The 17716-nt window shown below is 39.1% G+C and overlaps 1 protein-coding gene across 1 annotated transcript; it reads left to right on the top strand.

The window, feature by feature from the left end:
• Positions 1 to 1574: 1574 nt before the first annotated feature.
• LOC131785951 (collagen alpha-6(VI) chain) lies at positions 1575 to 17277 on the top strand. The gene is made up of 8 exons (XM_066173013.1): positions 1575 to 1846; positions 8537 to 9121; positions 9424 to 9453; positions 10417 to 10992; positions 11545 to 12117; positions 12845 to 13408; positions 15761 to 16327; positions 16688 to 17277. Exons 1-8 carry the CDS (start codon positions 1768 to 1770, stop codon positions 17275 to 17277), a joined length of 3564 nt encoding a protein of 1187 aa, XP_066029110.1. The 5' UTR covers positions 1575 to 1767.
• Positions 17278 to 17716: the final 439 nt, after the last annotated feature.

The raw sequence follows: 17716 nt of genomic DNA on the forward strand, positions 1-17716 counted from the left end.
TAAAGCTTCTACTAAAATTAACAACCCTTATCATATCGGATTCCGTGATTAAAATACCTCAACGAAACGCAGGTTTTATCGACAATTTGTCAATGAGCTATCAGGTAGTCAGTCACTAATGTATCGGAGATAAACAGAAAGAAACTCAAACTTAACAGTGTAAAATATGAGAAAAAACTGGTCCTAGTACTCTCCTGAATGTGGGCGACCTTCCTGCATGGGGTCACCATGATATTCATGCATCCAAGCCCCACAATACCACCATGTTCACGCAATACCAACCAAGCATACCGTCGACGTTTGGTTGATGGTTTTGTAAACAAGTTGTATAAACTGATTTCCCAGATGAATTGAAAAGTAATATTCTAGGAGTACAGAGCAAAGGTTTCCTGTACCACAAATTACCGCATTTACGTGTTGGACGAAAACTTATAAGTCATCAAGATTTGTGGCCAACGAAATATTGACATGGGTTCTCTTGATAGCTTTGGCAAACAAATTATCTCTCGAAATAGGACGAATCTCCAGAGGCCTCAATTTAAGTTTATGGTTGTTTGGATTGTTCCAACGGATTTTATGAAGCTGATTGGAGATCACTCGGTCAAATTAAAAATATCTCAATGTGTTTTCGTCTCTGTGTTTACATTATAGATATCTATGATGAAATCTCTAGAGGAACAATCTCGCAAATATCGCTTTAATTTGCGTCATCTACTCTTTAACAAAACGATAATCAAAAAAACGTTAGAAATGTATTCACTTAAGCTCCAAGAGTTGCAACTTTACTCTCGTTGACAGAAGCTGTGGTGTCAACATTGTCTAGCTAACAGCTTCAAAGAACAGCGAGGAATGTTCCATCAATGCCATAAAAGAAATAGTTCCTTTACGTTCACAGGTAAAATTCTTCCCACCCAGTAAGTTACCCTTCACTTTTGTCTATAATAATCAACGTGGAAAACTGCTGAGAAACCAGGAGGAAGATCACCAAGTCCAGAAGGGCTGTGTGAAGAGAAAGAGAACTCAATGCAACAACGATTTCCTGTATAATTGCGTTGCGAACCCAATGAGCACTGTACATTACAAATAAAATTTATGCTGCGACTAAACAACATCCTGAAAAACTAAAGTTGAAATGCTGGTACGTTGGTTTGCTTCGACTCTTTAGAAAGTTTCGAACGGTGAAAATATACGTATTGTGTTGACAAATTTTTTAATGTGATTGGACAACAACAAGCATCCATTGACGAATAAAGACTTCTAGGAACAAAATAACGTTTGTTATCAGCCGTGGACTCATTCGTTACTTTGCGACTCTCGGGCGGCATAGACGATGATGACGATGACAGTGAACAATCAACACCTCACCAGGAGTGTGTAGCGCACATGGACCTTAAAGACGCATCACGTTTTTCGCAGTTCTAGTGAGACAGGTTGTCACCCAATGACAGTTGTCCGTCATTGTTACTCTTGGTGACCCTCATAAATATAAACTTGGATACCACGGATGCACTGTCACTTTGGGGCAAAATAACCAAAACGTATCCCTTGGATCAAACTCTTTGTCTGCAATTCGAGACGGTTGACAAAATTTCCAAGCTGTGGTAAAACAGAAAGTTGACCACATAAAACCACACCTGGATTCCTTGTTGAAACGTTTTTGGGTCGGCTTTTCTTAAGCTCCGACCTTTCAGCGCTTCATTGAATACAAGTCGCAGTTTATTCTAACGGTTCATACTCGGTCAAGCCCACGATGTAACTTCATCCAAGATGAAGGGGAAAATTCGGATGTTTCTTCGCCGGGTTTTGACTTTAGTGATCGTATTTTTCCAGCTTTCAGCAACACAAGGTTAGTTATCAATGTTTTGTTATTGATGGTCAGTTATTTAACAAAATCCACCGAGATAATACAAATTGCTTCCACTTCAAAATCGCACTGCATCTATGAAAATTTTACATATTTCCCCTTAAAGGCGTTCTCTCGGGTCTTTTGCCAACCATTACATCTTACGATTCTTTAGCAAACCAACATGAAAGCCACAAACCGTTCAAAGCACATTTTTTTCGCTACTAAGCCATTATTGATTAAAGATACTGAAAACCAACAAAATGTGGCCAAAAGTCAATTCTGTTGTCTTTAGATCTCAATAACTAAAAATAACTTTCGATAGTGAATATTACTATTCATGCGGCCATCATGAACTAAAGGTCAGTTAGCAATGTATGTGGTGCTACCTTTATCCATAAGATGTGCTTTGGCTGTATATTTTGGTTCTCCACAACCGGAAGCGATCCTTCCTCTTTTGGTTTTGATAGTCACGCAGCTTTGTATCCTATGTGGGTAATGTTTTTTAAGACAACAAAAGCTACAAAATGTTACTTTCGCTTTTCTTATAGTTTGTCTCTCGATTATCCTCGTTATTTCTTTCTTTTCCGCGACTGTTTAGAATTAAAAGAGGATAAAAACTCTCTAACGAAGCACGCGAGTTAGATTTTTTTAACCTTTTTTTAGAATAATTCCTTTATCAAAGTCATTGTACGTAAGCATGTCTTGAAGTGTTGACATTTGGTTCTAGCGAAAGAAACGCTTATTGGAAAAGGGCAGACAGTTTTTGAAGACCAGACAATAAGCAAAAAAAATAAACTGGGAAATTTCATATGATTTAGTCAATAGTTGAAAATATGAGATCGGTTTTGTTGTTGTTTGAATATTTTCATGTTCATTTGATCGCTCATTTGTTTGCTTTTCTGATTATTTTTTCGTATTTGGTGGCATCTTTAAGGAATGTTCTGTTAAAAAATCTCTTTTTAGATTATTTACGTGGGATGGGTGCGAAGATAAGTTTCATCACGGGTATCCCAAGCTCCTTCTACGAGTACATCTGTACCATATGCTAATTACGTAACAGAATATTGCATTGGGAAAGAGGTTGCATTTAGAGACCGAAAACGTGCGGGATTTAACCCACGAGATAGCTAACCTAGTAAGAGTTAGAGAACTCTCGTACAAAAAAATTTATATTTAAAGTCAAGGACAGTGAGACCGAAACAGACCGAAACAGCTCGCCAACAATCGACTCAAGAATCCCACCGGAGACAAAGAATCAAACAACTAGGGGGAGGTCAGCTTTTTTTTTTTTTTTTTTTTTAAATTCCATTTACATCCCGCATAAATGTTTGGATACCGAATAGGGCCTTTTGCCCATAGGAATACTGTTCTTGCATCTCTGCTTTTGCGCTATTACGACATACACCAAATGTACTTGTTAATCGAGCATAGCCTACCTGTGGTCGTTTTTGGAAGAAGTTCTCACATTTACCACTTTGGTATTAAAGGGAATGTCTATTCACAACTTTATTGGAACTCCTTGACTCTCTCTCTACCATGTACGATTATTATCTGCCATATTGGGGCAAACAGGTCAAACATGCGTGTCCTTAGCAGACAACGAAAAATAAACGGAATTCCTCGGTTTCCTTTTATGAGAAACATGCTAAGGCTAATGAAATGTTTGAGGCGCGTAAATTTGCCGACTTCAATAGGGTAAATGGAATATGCGATTTGGGAAAGCCTCCTCCAAGTTGTAAGCCAGTATTGTCTTATTTTTGAGTGCTTTGCACGATTGAAGAGTGGTCAATTGAGATCAGAGGGCAAGGATTTTGTTTGACTTGTCTTTACCTCGTGTTGGGCATATAAATACCCCATAGAGAGAGATATATATTCTTTCACTGATTTTAAGGTACCATTGTTCAAGAAGATATATGACATATGATTGCTTGTTGAGGAGACAGAATTGATAAATTAAACGAAACACTTTAGTACGATATCTCAATGGCTCAATTAATTCCGTAAAGGGAAACGGTTGTAATTAAATCTACACTTATCACGATCTATTGCGAAACAACAATTTAATGCCTGAGATCAATCGCTTTTAGTTCGGTTGTTGTTATGAACAGTGGCCAAGATTTATGAACACCTTCAATCACCCAAACATTCAACGATTCGGTTATCTTGAAACAAATTTTTCAAAGCCTTTTAGTTTTCATGAAATATAGCACCTTTTAAGGTAGTAATTCTGACCATCTGTGGGGATTAACACGAATATATTTTTTTTAATAATAAGGCGAAGACATTCCTGATTATTGAGTTTTTTAAACGATTAAAGTTCATTCGCTTTATTTTCAAGACGAAATTTTTATGTAGTCCATCTAGTAGTTTTTGTAATTATGCTCCTCAATTATTAGCTGCTCTTTTATCGCTGATTTTTTTCGTACAAAGAGGACTTGTAAATGAATAAATAAAATGGTAACCAATCAGTGCGCAAGAACCCCAAAGAATTTTCCAGAAAACTCGTCAGGAAAGCCACTCAAAAGAGAGCAATGCGGTTGTGCATTCATTACAGACCTGTAAAATAATTCTTTTAACTAGATTATGCTCATTTATTGGAAGGGCGTTGATCTGTTTGCCGACAGATTTGAGTAAAGTTGCCCTCAAAAAAAATATTTACCAAATAAACGGAAACTGAAGAATTCTTCCCCTCTTGATCAGCTTCTCTCTGTTGACACGACATCTTCTGAGATTGCTTACTTAACCACAGATTGATTCAGTTAATCGGCTTAGATTTTTCTTGGCATGATTTGGGTTTCACCGAGACCAGATTCGCTGAACTGACATGCCAAAATTAAGGAAATTCGAGACAAAATGATTCTTCAAACTCCCACAAGATTTGAAAGTTTGTTAAAATTTCGCATCATCCTTCCTCCGTTCCTCTGGCTTAGGCGTTGTTTTTATCAGGGCGAGTAACACATCGCACATTCATCATCAAATATATTTGTTTATTGTAGTTTGTGTCCATGTTAATTTTGGCCCGCCCAAAAGTCCCTGTCTTTCCCAGTTTAGGGATCCAAATCTTAAGGGGACATAACTGCTACCATGGAAAAAAAAAAGTGCGACAGTTCCACTTTTCGTGCAATTTTCCTAATTCTGCTCGGAAGCGGTCCGAAACGGAGAAAGCATGTCCTATTTGGAGAAGTCGGAAATGGGAGAGAGTTTATCACCGTTAATCCTGTTTACTGAGGTGATAAGCTTATGATGACCTAAACAAAAATAGCAACATGCTGAGGAATTGTCTTTTTTCTAAACATGTAGAATTTTTTTATCTATATTCATCCCATACTTTACAACTTCAAACTCGTTCAAGCTGCGTGATAGTCTAAGAATTTACGTGGTCATGATCAGTAATATTATCCGACTGAGAATTATTTTTCGACAACTTGACAAATCTGGAAATATCCAAAGGACCGTATTACTAAAGAATTCGAGCCTACCAGAAAAAGAGACTTGCACATTACCCATTGCGCTTTATTTTATTTTGTTTTTTAGACTGAATAGTTTATAGACGCTCTGTCAGAGTCACGGGAACACTGGCTCAAGGCGCTGAAATCTTCCTCTAATTCAATCTTTACGTAGTGTTTTCAGCACCATTTAGAATTGAAATTTCTAATTACGCGTATCTATGTATCTGTGTTTTAGCTTTTCCATGTGTTTAAGTATCTAATTATTAGGAAGATTCTAGAACTGTTATTAGGGGGAGGCGGTATTTGCTAATCTAGGGCCTTTTTCTAAGACAACATTTGAATCGAAATAACACCAGGGACTCATTTTACTAAAATGTGTATGTTATCCCGTGACAGAGAACTTTCAGTTGTTCCTTGATAGGTTTCATGTATGAACGTTGGAAACGACTAATCTTGAACATTACTATTGTCTACTGAAATACATAAATGTCTCATACTGATGCAGAACATTATGAGGACACACAAAAGGGCACTGATCATAAAGTGAACAAAATGGCGTGAAACAGTAATGCTTTGGATGTGTTCATAAAAGAAGATCAAAGCAAAGATATAACTACAAGATCAATTTAAATGTATTAGCTCCCAAGATCAGCTAACACTTCCATGCGCTCCAAAGGCAGTTTAAGCATCATCGCAATAAATAGATAATTGAATTTGTATAAATAACCTTTTAGACTGGCGAAGGGCTAAAAAGTGGTTAATTTACATGATCAATTCAGCTGATAAAACCAAATTATGTGCAATCAATAGAATGTACTGAACGACCTCAGAAGGAATTGGTTTTCATTGGTTTAATAGCTGTGGGAATCTATTTTAAGATGCAAAAGGAAAATTTTAAAAATTACTGAAAAGGGAAGCAGTTCCAATGATAGGAACAATAGCTTCACAGGCCAGACTGACCTCTCAACAGCTGTTTATCTAAGAAGCCTGCCCTCAGTTATGAGTTTGAGATAGAAATGCTAAACCCATTAACCTCACTTTAGATGCCGATTCTTACGATCTCTGTTGTGCACTCGAGATAGTAATCAGTTGTCGAAAGCATAAACTTAACTCCTGTGGAGTTCCCAGAGGAGTTTTTCCACAAATATTCGAAAATGTTGCAGGGGAATCGCCTACTATATTCAAAATGAAGCATCACCGTATCGAAAAAAAAAATCTGTTCGAAGATTGGAAAATAAACGACTCATTTAGAAATTTACATTTTCAACGTAGATTTGATAACAGATAATGAAAGTAATGCTTTAACACCTGTCTTAATCTCGAACATATGGTGCATAAGCCTGAATTTTCCTAATAGTTTCTGACACCAAATCTATAGCTTCAGGGCCCATTTTTCTTGTCTATCTCAGACACACGCAGCTCATAAAAATCATTAGCCTTTTCGGTAGTAGGTTAAAGGACCAGCCCTAGGCGATTTCGGTTGATGCTTCGAATTCTAGAAGCACATCTGGCAGCAAAACGTTTGAATACCAGTTAATGAGAGAGTTAGAAGATAAAAGCATAGTCTCTGGTACATTCTAGAAGCTGTTGCACAAAAATTAAAGTTCACATTATCTCATTCCATCTCTGACCTTTACCAGAGTTTTTTTCCTTTTTAAGTTTAATGTCGTTCATCATGTAATACTTAACGATAATACGTGTTGCCGTCCTGAAAAGAATCCGTGACAAAATCTTTTTCTGCATGGTCATTAAACAACATTTTGCACTACGAACGAAAAACAGTGAAACAAATGGAGTTGTTTCGGTTGCTTCAGTGGGGATTGATCAGTCAGTTTTTTGAGTTTGCTTATTTTGCTATTGTCGTTATTTTTGTGTTTTTGTTCTTGTTTTGCTTTCCGGAGGTACAACGGATAGATTCCCTGCTCGTTAATAAGTCGTTGAGGAGAATCATTTGCATGCGTTTCTAATCTAATTTTTTTTCGTTTCACCTATGCGCATCGGACGTGCAGGTATCTGAGATTTCCAAAGGATCGGCTTTGTGCCTTTCGTCTCTTGACAGAGATATCAATTGCAAAAGCATGCCCGCAAGGTCTTTCGAGAAAACACGTTCAAACCGTACACTCCGTCACACCCCAGTAAAAAAAATTTCATACTGCTTACATTAAAACATTTGTAAGAACCGACATGAGGCGAAATGATCGAGCTCACATTATTTGCTCAGAAGCCCACCAACAATTACAAAAGGGAGAATAGTGAAAAACGCAATATGTTTTACTGTCTGAAAGTAACAGGAAAAAATCCCAAAAATCAAAATTAATTAAGCAAAGACAAAATCACCCGCTGATTCCTGTTTTTTTGATATGAATTAAGGTCTGGATTTCATAGCTCTTGCAATGGAAGCCAAGAAGGTCTTTCATGTTTTTTTCTTAGTCTGAATTTTACACTGTCATCATCTCATTTTTTTTTTCTGATTGATTTTTCCCATACCTCCGTAATTAATATTCGTGTTATCTTTCTTGAAACTTAAACCGATAATTTACAATAGCCCTAACCCTTCAACTACCATGATTTCATAGGCAATTCTCCTTACTGTCTACCATGAAAATCATGTGATGTTAGTTTGGAGAATTTGGGATGGGATCAACCAATAATTTTCTAATTGATATTTTTCTTTACTCTCATTACTTGTCTGCTCGATATCGTACTGATAGTGTAAGGAGAAATTCTGTCTTTGTCAGTAGTGGGACTTAAAAACTTCATCTTGATCTTGGAATGAATTCAAAGAATTTAGAAAATATTCGAGGCAATGAATGTTTCCCTAAATATCCGAATAGGCCAATAGAGTTCGTGTATGTACCAATGTGAAGTATTTATTTTCTAAGCAACTTGAAGCTTTGTTTCATTTAATTAACGTTCAAGCGAACGCTCGAACACCCGAGAGAGCATAAAAACCCAGCCCATAACTTGTATCGTTTCTGGGCCCCATAACTTAATTAAGTAACTTGGCAGACTCGAATAATTACTTTTCTTGAAGCAACTATCAGATCCTTTCAGACAAAACGTGATAGTTGTATATACCTCAACTCGTAATGTTTCTACTCCTGTACATATCCCAAAACCTAAAAAAAAGGACTGCTCCTGGAATCCACGCAATTCGATGGAGAAGTTATCTTCCCCCGATTATCATAGATCTCAACTAATAGATTGTGACTTATGTGTGAACCATATTTTGCATTATCAGTCACAGAAAGATGTAATCCTAATGCTGACATTGCCTTCTTGATGGACTCCTCGGGAAGTATCTCCCGTGAAAACTACGAAAAAGTGAAAACATTTGTGTCAAACCTCGCTGCGAGCTTCAACATTTCTCCAGGGGGATCCCGTGTGGCTGTTGTTCTCTACAGTACAGGCGCAACAACTGCAATCAAGTTTGATGACTTCACAAGCGCAGACTCGTTTGAGAGAGCAGTGAAACTCCTAAAACATGAGCGCGGATTCACAAGGATAGATCTTGCTCTTCAAAGGGCCTATTACGACTTGTTCGGCAGACGAGGCAGTTCTCGGTATGAAGTACCAAAAATTGCCTTCCTCCTCACCGATGGAAAACAGACGGAAGACTCCCAAGCACTCTCTCTTGGAAAGATGGCCCGCCTTATCAAGGATCAAGGAGTGCGAATCGTTGCAATAGGAGTTGGAAAACAAGTCGAAACTCAAGAACTTATGACAATTGCAACTAACGAAAAGGACGTCATACAGGCAGACACATTTGACGACTTATTAGAAAAAGTGCAACCGATCGCCGAGAGTGCATGTGAAAGCTTTTTAGGTAACAGCCCTCTTTTCATTACTGAAAAATAATACCATAAGCTCGCAATGTAACTTGTATAGATTAAAGGACCTTTGATGCAGGCTCTGTCTTTCAAGATTGATTAAGACACGAGGTTAAGGGCTTGGTCCCGAACATCTGCTAATCTGAGCACGACCTAATCCCCCATTCTAGTGGGCAAAGTGTGGGTCACATCGATAATCGTTATGCCGAGGGTATTACGCATTCCTTGTACTAAAAGGTATGCCGTTCAAGATAAAGAATATATCAATATATATCTTGAGACTTTTTTGTTATTTCAGCTGTTCCTATTCCAGAGGAAATTGACGATGGTAAGTAAATAAAGTTCATGTTTTATACCAGAATAAATATTTACAATGGAACTCATTAAGTAGGGTACTGTTGTAATAGAAATGTCAACTTAACGAATTTTGAGAAAAAGAAAAAAACGTTTCCGAAAATTCACTCGTCATACTAGTAACGGAAATAATGCATCAGCACGAGATATCTGCATTCATGAAAACAATCCTGTCCTCGATTCGCAAATATGACTTCTCACCGAAAATTTAATCCCGCGAAATAAAACAATCAAATGAAAAAGTCTGCATGCGATTTATTTGTCATTTCCAACACACCTCTTTCATGCTGGCGAGCTTGATTCTCGTTCTTTCATTGGCATGATTGGAGGGGGGGTTACCGAAGTCCATTTTGTTGGGTACGTGCCGCTGGCCCCTACCCTATTGAAGCTTTTTCTGAGGCTAATTATAAACTTCATCTTAGACATTTTGGGTGAATGCAACAATCTTCCCATTGTTGAATCCCTACTTAACAGAATTTTCTTACTCTCAAAATACCGAAAATGTGCGACCCATTCTAGTAACTCTATTGAAGTTGCAACTCCATTATATCTAACCTAGTGGTGACAATGCGAATCCATCCAGTGCAACATCAGCCTCTTTGTAGGAAGCCCCCCCTCCCTCCCCCCCCCCCCCCCAACGGTCATTTACGAATAAGTATATTTTTAAAGAGGCACAATTCCGCAAAAGATTGTTTTTGGGCAAGTTTATGTTACTATTTTGCTGAAGGTACTTTTCAGTGCCATCTGGTGATGATACCTTCAATAATTTCTCGGTCAAAGCGTTTTTGGCGTTCTGAATATATCTTATAAAACTGCTTAAAATCTGTCGGGATTCTTATTTTCCTGATCTGACTCGCAGCAGAACAAAAATACTAAACTGGTAGATAGTTCTTATGAGCATAATTTCCAGTTATATTCATCATCATCTTCTCGACAGAATGCCAACCTGATGTGGACGTCGCTTTCCTGGTAGACTCATCCGGAAGCATTTCTTTTAGAAACTTCCGAAAGGTAAAAAATTTTGTCGTGGAACTGGCTTCAAAATTCGACATTTCCCCGGGAGGATCCCGTGCGGCTGTTGTTGTTTACAGTACAAGAGCAACCACGAGGATCAGGTTCACAGATCACTCTACCTATGGGTCGTTTGCAAATGCTGTGCAAAGATTACGACATGAACGAGGTTATACCAGGATAGATCTTGCTCTTGAAAAGGCTTATCTTGACGTGTTCGGTTCTCGAGGAAAATCCCGCTTTCTGGTGCCAAAAATCGCGTTCGTCCTCACAGACGGAGAACAGACAAAGACTGGAAATGAACTTTCTCTCGAAGTGGTTTCTGACCGCCTCAAAAAGAAAGGAGTACGAATCATATCGATAGGAATTGGAAAACGTGTGGACAAGAGCCAGCTTACAGAAATCGCCAGTAGCGAAAAGGATGTCGTGATAGCTGAGTCATTTGATGGGTTGGTATCTGAAGTGGAACCACTCTTTCAGAGCGCGTGTAAAGGGAATGAAGGTTGGTTTATTCTTGAATTAGTGCTTTTAACCCTTTAACTCCCACGATCTGATTGTTAATTCTCCCCTCTAGCCATTACACATCCCCTTTTTAATAAGTTACAAGAATTTGGCGTTAGATCAAGAGAACAACCTCTACCTGATAACTTGAAGTATTCTCATTACCAGTTTGCTGTATATTGTATGGATATATAGGGAGAAGTTACGTGTTAATCACCTCCGGGAGTTAAAGGGTTAAAACGAAAATCTACTAAAAATCATGATACAATAATGTGCCGTCTTCTTCGTGGCTCTCCTCAAGAGTAAAAAAATTAGTTTGAACTGTCAAAACGTTGGAAAAAATTATTGTACGGACATTAATAGTGTTTGACTGGGTAAACCAGGACTCCTTAAGATCATTGACCGTTAAAAGAGAAATGACCTTTTTTAGATGAAGGAACTTAATTGTCTTATGAATTGTCGTTTTTACACCACATGAAACTGATCTTTCCTATTTTCACAATACTGTTTGTAAAGTGAACAACCAACTCTTTTCAACACTATTCAATTTTAGAGCTTCCCCGCTGTGGAACACAGGTAGATATCGCTTTTCTTGTGGACTCATCTGGAAGTATTTCGAGTACCAACTACCGAAGAGAGAAAGCCTTTATTAACGCAGTTGCCAAAAGCTTTGGAATATCCAAAGATAAGTCTCGAGCTGCCCTAGTGCTATTTAGCAACTCAGCGTCAACAAAGATACGATTTGAGGACCATTCAAGTACAGCGTCCTTTACAGCGGCCGTCGAAGCCCTTCGTCACGAGCGAGGCTTTACTCGCATCGACCGAGCCTTGGAGGTTGCCACTCGAGAGGTATTCCCAAATGCCCGAAAAGATGTCTATCAGATTGCCATGGTAATAACAGATGGAAAACAAACCCAAATGGATGATACGAAAGATCTTAGGGAGGTGTCCAAACCGTTGCGAAAGGCCGGAGTAAGAGTATTGGCGCTTGGGGTTGGTTCTGGAGTCGATGAAAAAGAGCTACGACTTATAGTCGAGAGGGATGGAGATGTTTTACTTGCCAAATCTTTTACAGAACTGATCAGCAGAGTTGGAGCATTGATCAAATCTACGTGTAATCTAGCAGGTAAGAGCTTTTCTTACAGTAAAGATTTCATATACAGGTGAAAAATTGGGTGAATGGTAGAGATATATCGAGAAAGTGCAGCATTCGAGACGAATGGCCTCAAGTTGTCACTAATGGCACATTGATGGATCCGTAAAATTTCAATCTTTGTACACCGATTTTAAAATCGTCAGTATGAGCAAATAAGTTGAATTGTTGATTATATCATATTCATCACCCGACAAAACATATTATCGAATTTTTTTTCTTCGTTCACAAATCCCTTAAATGTGTCAGCATTTTTTTACCATAGCAACCTGTTTTAATAGTTTCAGGCTTCTCTAAAAGTAAATGGTTTTCAGTCATCTTTCCCGTTTTGTTTCAATATCATTGCGAGTTTGATTTCGTAGTTGAACTTCCCAACCTTAAGATCTCTTAGATATTGAGATCAGGATGATTTGGACTTACAAACAGTGTTTGATCATGTAAATATGCCAGGTACAACAAGTATAATTATATGGGTTGACCAGGTCTCAATAGTCTCTAAGCTGACTTGTTGATGTAAAACTTTACGTGTGACATAATCAGCAATTGCATATTTTTCAACCATTTCAAATTTTTCAGGGAAGTCTAATGATACTTACGGAATTTCGAGAATCGTTCTAAAAAGCACGTAGGACAAACTCGCTAAACAGGCAGTTCCTTACCCGAAAATATTTCCTCCTCACGCCAAACTTTCTTTTTTCAGTTCCAGAGCCATGCGACATTTCTGCGGATTTGACTTTTATATTTGGATCAGGAGGCATTGGAGCGGGTAACTTCCTCAGACTAAAGACCGTTTTAAAAACAATCGCGACGAGCTTCGGCATTTCGTCAAAAAGGAGTCGTGCCTCCATCGTGACCTTTAGTGATTCGTCTGCTTCTGTGAGTGCATCGTTTGAATCTTTCACATCCACAAAGGAATTCCAGGACTCCCTATCCTCCTTAACATATAAAGATAAACGAGGTGATATCCGTCTGGCACTGAAACTTGCAGAGAAGAGGGTGTTTCCAAAGGCAAGAAAGGGGGTGGCAAAAATCGCAGTGGTCGTCATTGATGGGAGAGAGAATAATAATGGACAATGGCAGGATTCTGTGTTGTCGTTGAGGAAGGCAGGTATCCGCGTGTTACTTTTGGGGATTGGCTCGGAAATAAAACGCGAATCCTTACGAAAACTTGTTGAAAAAGACGATGATCTCGTCATTAAGGATTCATTTATAACTCTGCTGAAGGATTCTGTTCAAGTGGCAAAGACCACGTGCTCTGCTGCTGGTAAGTGCAGTTAATCTCTGTTAGTTGCATTTCACGTTTCCAAATAGTGCCAGGCAATATAACTCTACTAGGTAATTTAGTGTGAACAACTGAGTTGAAAACGTAAATTGGCCACCGTAAAGGGTAAAAAAGCTGACGTTTCGAGCGTTAGCCCTTCGTCAGAGCGATTGGAGGAATTGTGGGTTGTGTGTGGGTTTATATGCAGAAAGTGGAGCTACGCTATTGGTGGGAATATGTTGAATATTGGTGGGAATATGTTTATATGTGGGTTTATATGCAGAAAGTGGAGCTACGCTATTGGTGGGAATGTGTTGACGAGAAAACAGGAATAAATTAGTTGAATGAAAAGCGCTCGTTGATTCGGTGGGGATTGAGGGTGCCGATTTGGAAGATAAATTTTTGCACGTAAAGTGATCAGTGATCTTAATGGATCTATTGGGTCCCGATATTTTCTCTGCACATTGCCTCTGATTTTTCGGAAAAATCAGAGTCGTCACTACATATTCGACGAAGTCTGAGAAACTGTGAAAAAGGTATGGAGTTCTTGACGTGTGATGGATGTGAAGATGAATACAACAAGTAAATATGTGAATCTGTAGGTTTCTAGTAAACACTAGTGCATAAACCGTTGCCTTCAATTGAAATTTTGATGTCTAGAAAAGCCAAAGAAGTGTCGGAAATTTCCCAGGTATATTTAAGAGCCGGATGAAAGGAATTGACGCCGGTTATAAATTGAGTGAGCTCCTCTCTGGTAGAGGAGGTAGCGCCGATGCAATCGTCAATGTAACGGCTGTAGAGTTCAGGTTGTGGGGCGTGGTAGATACTTTCGATACACTGTTAAGGAACCTAGCTCTGAAACACGACTCCGTTTGGCCGAACTAGTACTCACACTCAATTGCTTTTCATTCGGTGGTAACTACTACAAACAAACTAATGGCGTGGCCATGGGTACTAAAATGGGACCCAGCTACGCCAATCTTTTCGTAGGTTTTATCGAACATCAATTTTTTAGTCAATACCACACCCCACAACCTGAACTGTACGGCCGTTACATTGACGAAACCTACAGATTCACTTAGTTACTTGTTGTATTCATCTTCACATCCATCACACGTCAAGAACTCCATACCTTTTTCACAGTTTCTCAGACTTCGTCGTTTATGTAGTGACGACTCTAAAAATCAGAGGCAATGTGCAGAAAAAATATCGGGACCCAATAGATCCATTAAGATCACTGATCACTTTACGTGTACCTCCGCCAATGTTATTTACTGCATAACTTGCACTTATTGCAATAAGTTATACATTGGCGAAACAGGAAGACGACTAGGTGACCGATTCCGAGAACACCTTCGCGACGTGGAATGAAATGAGAAGGACGCATCCAAACCAGTCGCTAGACACTTTAATCTCCCTAATCATTCTAAACAGCATATGGCAGTTTGCGGCCTTTCCTTACATCTGGGCAGTTCGGAAAGCCGCAAAACACTAGAACAAAAATTTATCTTCCAAATCGGCACCCTCAATCCCCACCGAATCAACGAGCGCTTTTCATTCAACTAATTTATTCCTGTTTTCTCGTCAACACATTCCCACCAAAAGCGTAGCTCCACTTTCTGCATATAAACCCACACACAACCCACAATTCCTCCAATCGCTCTGACGAAGGGCTAACGCTCGAAACGTCAGCTTTTTTACCCTTTACGGTGGCCAATTTACGTTTTCAACTCAGTTGTTCACACTAAATTACCTGCTATACTCTCCCACCGACGCAGCACCACAGTTTCTTTAGAAACTTACCCCCAATATAACTCTACTGGCATTGTCCCCCACAATTTATTTTTTGCATGTTATGTGGCAATTCATAGTGGTGGATCTGGGGGAGGGGTTCGGAGGGTCCGGCCTCTAAGAATCGCAGAAGGAAGAACCGGCCTCTAAGAATCGCAGAAGGAAGAAAAGCCGGCAGGGCAAGCGACAAACCCCCCCCCCTCCACCCTCCTTAGCTCAAGGTCTGGATCAGCCACTGATCCACGACACGTCACTCTTGGCGTATCACAAATTTTCTCAAATATGCAATATTTGGAGTTGTGATCCGTAAATTGAGGCGAATGAGTGCAAAATGAAAATCATCAGAACTTCCCTTCAACTTTGACTGAACATAGGTTTTGACCTCTTTCAAGAAACATATCTTCCAATTTGATTAAGAGTTCAAATGAAATTCTAAGACCTTAGCGTTTGAAGTGATAAGAGTTTCTGATCGGCTCTTGACAAAGAAAAAACACTAGTACTGTTTATTCGCTAGCCAACCCGGTCGCCTTATTTTTTATAAAAATTCAATTTCTTTTTTGTTAGTTCCTCCGCCGTGCCAGTATCCAGCGGACATCCTTTTTATGATAGATTCCTCTAAGACTTTTGACGAGAAGGAATTTTTACGGCATAAAGCCTTCGTAGAGGTCATGGCAAAAAGTTTCGGAAATAATACTCGTTCTGCAGTTGTAACCTACGGAGAAAAACCTTCTATAAAATCAAACTTCCATGACTCTTTGAACATAACTTACTTTCTGAGCGTTGTTCAAAGTATAGTGAAAGACGACGTAAACGATAATCGACTAGACATAGCTATCAATATGGCCACAACTGACCTATTTCCAAAAGCACGACCTAGTGCGGCGAAGTTGGCAGTGGTCGTTACTGATGGAAGTCAAACAAGTGGACCAAATGCCTTGGAACTCCAGCAAGCTTTCGATGCTTCCGCTAAGGCAGGTGTTCGCACGGTTGCTTTAGGGATTGGCAAGGCCTTGAACGTGGAAGAGTGGCGCAGTCTTGTTCCGCGAAAAGAAGACTTCCTTCAAATTGAGAATTCTCAAGATATGACTTTAAAGATACGTGACATAGCAAAGCAAGTTTGCGCAGCAGCAGGTAACAAAATGTGAATAATATATTATCTGCCTTTCCGGGACGTAAATTCTTCCCATCCAAAACAAAATGACGAGGGAGGACTAACCTCCTCTTCCCCTCCCCTCATAGCCATCATGGAGTGCACAAAGACCGCAAAGCACCACAGTTGCAATACTGAAATATGACGTAAGAGCTTAGAGTGTCCAAGATGACTATTTAACTTTCCTTAACTGATGGCATGTGATAGTGTCGTCTTATCGTCTGGATGGGTGTAGTCCCGAGAAGGACTGTTGTCGGTAGTAGTGACTGACGTTACAACAACCTTAATTTAGCAGCTGTAGTTTTGTCTTTTCAATCAAAATTTTCTTGTTTAACACGTAGAGCCGATCGAGGAACCAACCTGTGGCTACGCTATGGATATCATCTTTCTTGTGGATTCTTCAGACAGAATCGGTATCGAAAACTACGACAAACAAAAATCTCTTGTAATATCCATCGCAAGGAGTTTTGGGATCTCTCACAACACCAGTCGTGCGGCTGTAGTACGGTACAGTGACTCTGCATCTGCTTATTTCCAATTCGAAGATTCATCGAGTATCAATAAATTTGAAAGAGCTATTCATAGAATGTCTCTCCAAAAAGGTCCGCCAAGACTGGACAAAGCGTTTGATGTCGCCTTGGCAGACGTCCTTCCTCAAGCTAGAAGAGGAATACCTAAAATAGCATTTGTTGTGACGAACGGTAAGCAAAATTCTGGCGAGGATATGAAAGCTCTAGACGCAGCTTCTGAGCTGTTAAGGAGGGCAGGGGTCAAGGTGATCGCCCTGGGCGTTGGCACAGAAGTTCACCTTGAAGAGCTAAAGATCATTGTAGAAGATGAGGAAGAGCACATTGTGACAGCTGAATCTTATAGCGAATTGATTTTGAACAAGGAAAACATCAGTGAAAAGATATGCGAACAAGCAGGTTAGTGCAATTTCCCACGAGTCCTCAAAACATGTAGGCAATTTAACCTCCCAGAGAAAGCAGAAGTCAAACCAGCTCCTGAGAAGTTATTAAATTTAAACTTAACCCCACTATCTAAATAATAATAAAATATTTGTAGTTTGTTTACAAAAAGTCCTTTCAGAAAAGAAGTCTGAAAAAATTAAGATGCAAAAAAATTCTCCAAAAAAGCAAAAATATAAAGAAAAAAAGACCAGATAAAGGTGTTTATATTTGGAACATTACAGGTGATGAACTAAATCTCCTCATTCTCAAATAAGGAAAAAGCCTAAATCGGTTATTCCTGAAGGTAATGACAAAAGATGTTTATGTTTACAAGACATTTTTTTCAGACCTTCTGTTGTTCAATACTAGAATATCTGATTCCTCTTTGTTCTATGATTTATCGAGTGTTTCCATAGCACC

This window comes from Pocillopora verrucosa, chromosome 10 (genome assembly GCF_036669915.1).
Source record: "Pocillopora verrucosa isolate sample1 chromosome 10, ASM3666991v2, whole genome shotgun sequence".
In the NCBI taxonomy this organism is placed as follows: domain Eukaryota; kingdom Metazoa; phylum Cnidaria; class Anthozoa; order Scleractinia; family Pocilloporidae; genus Pocillopora; species Pocillopora verrucosa.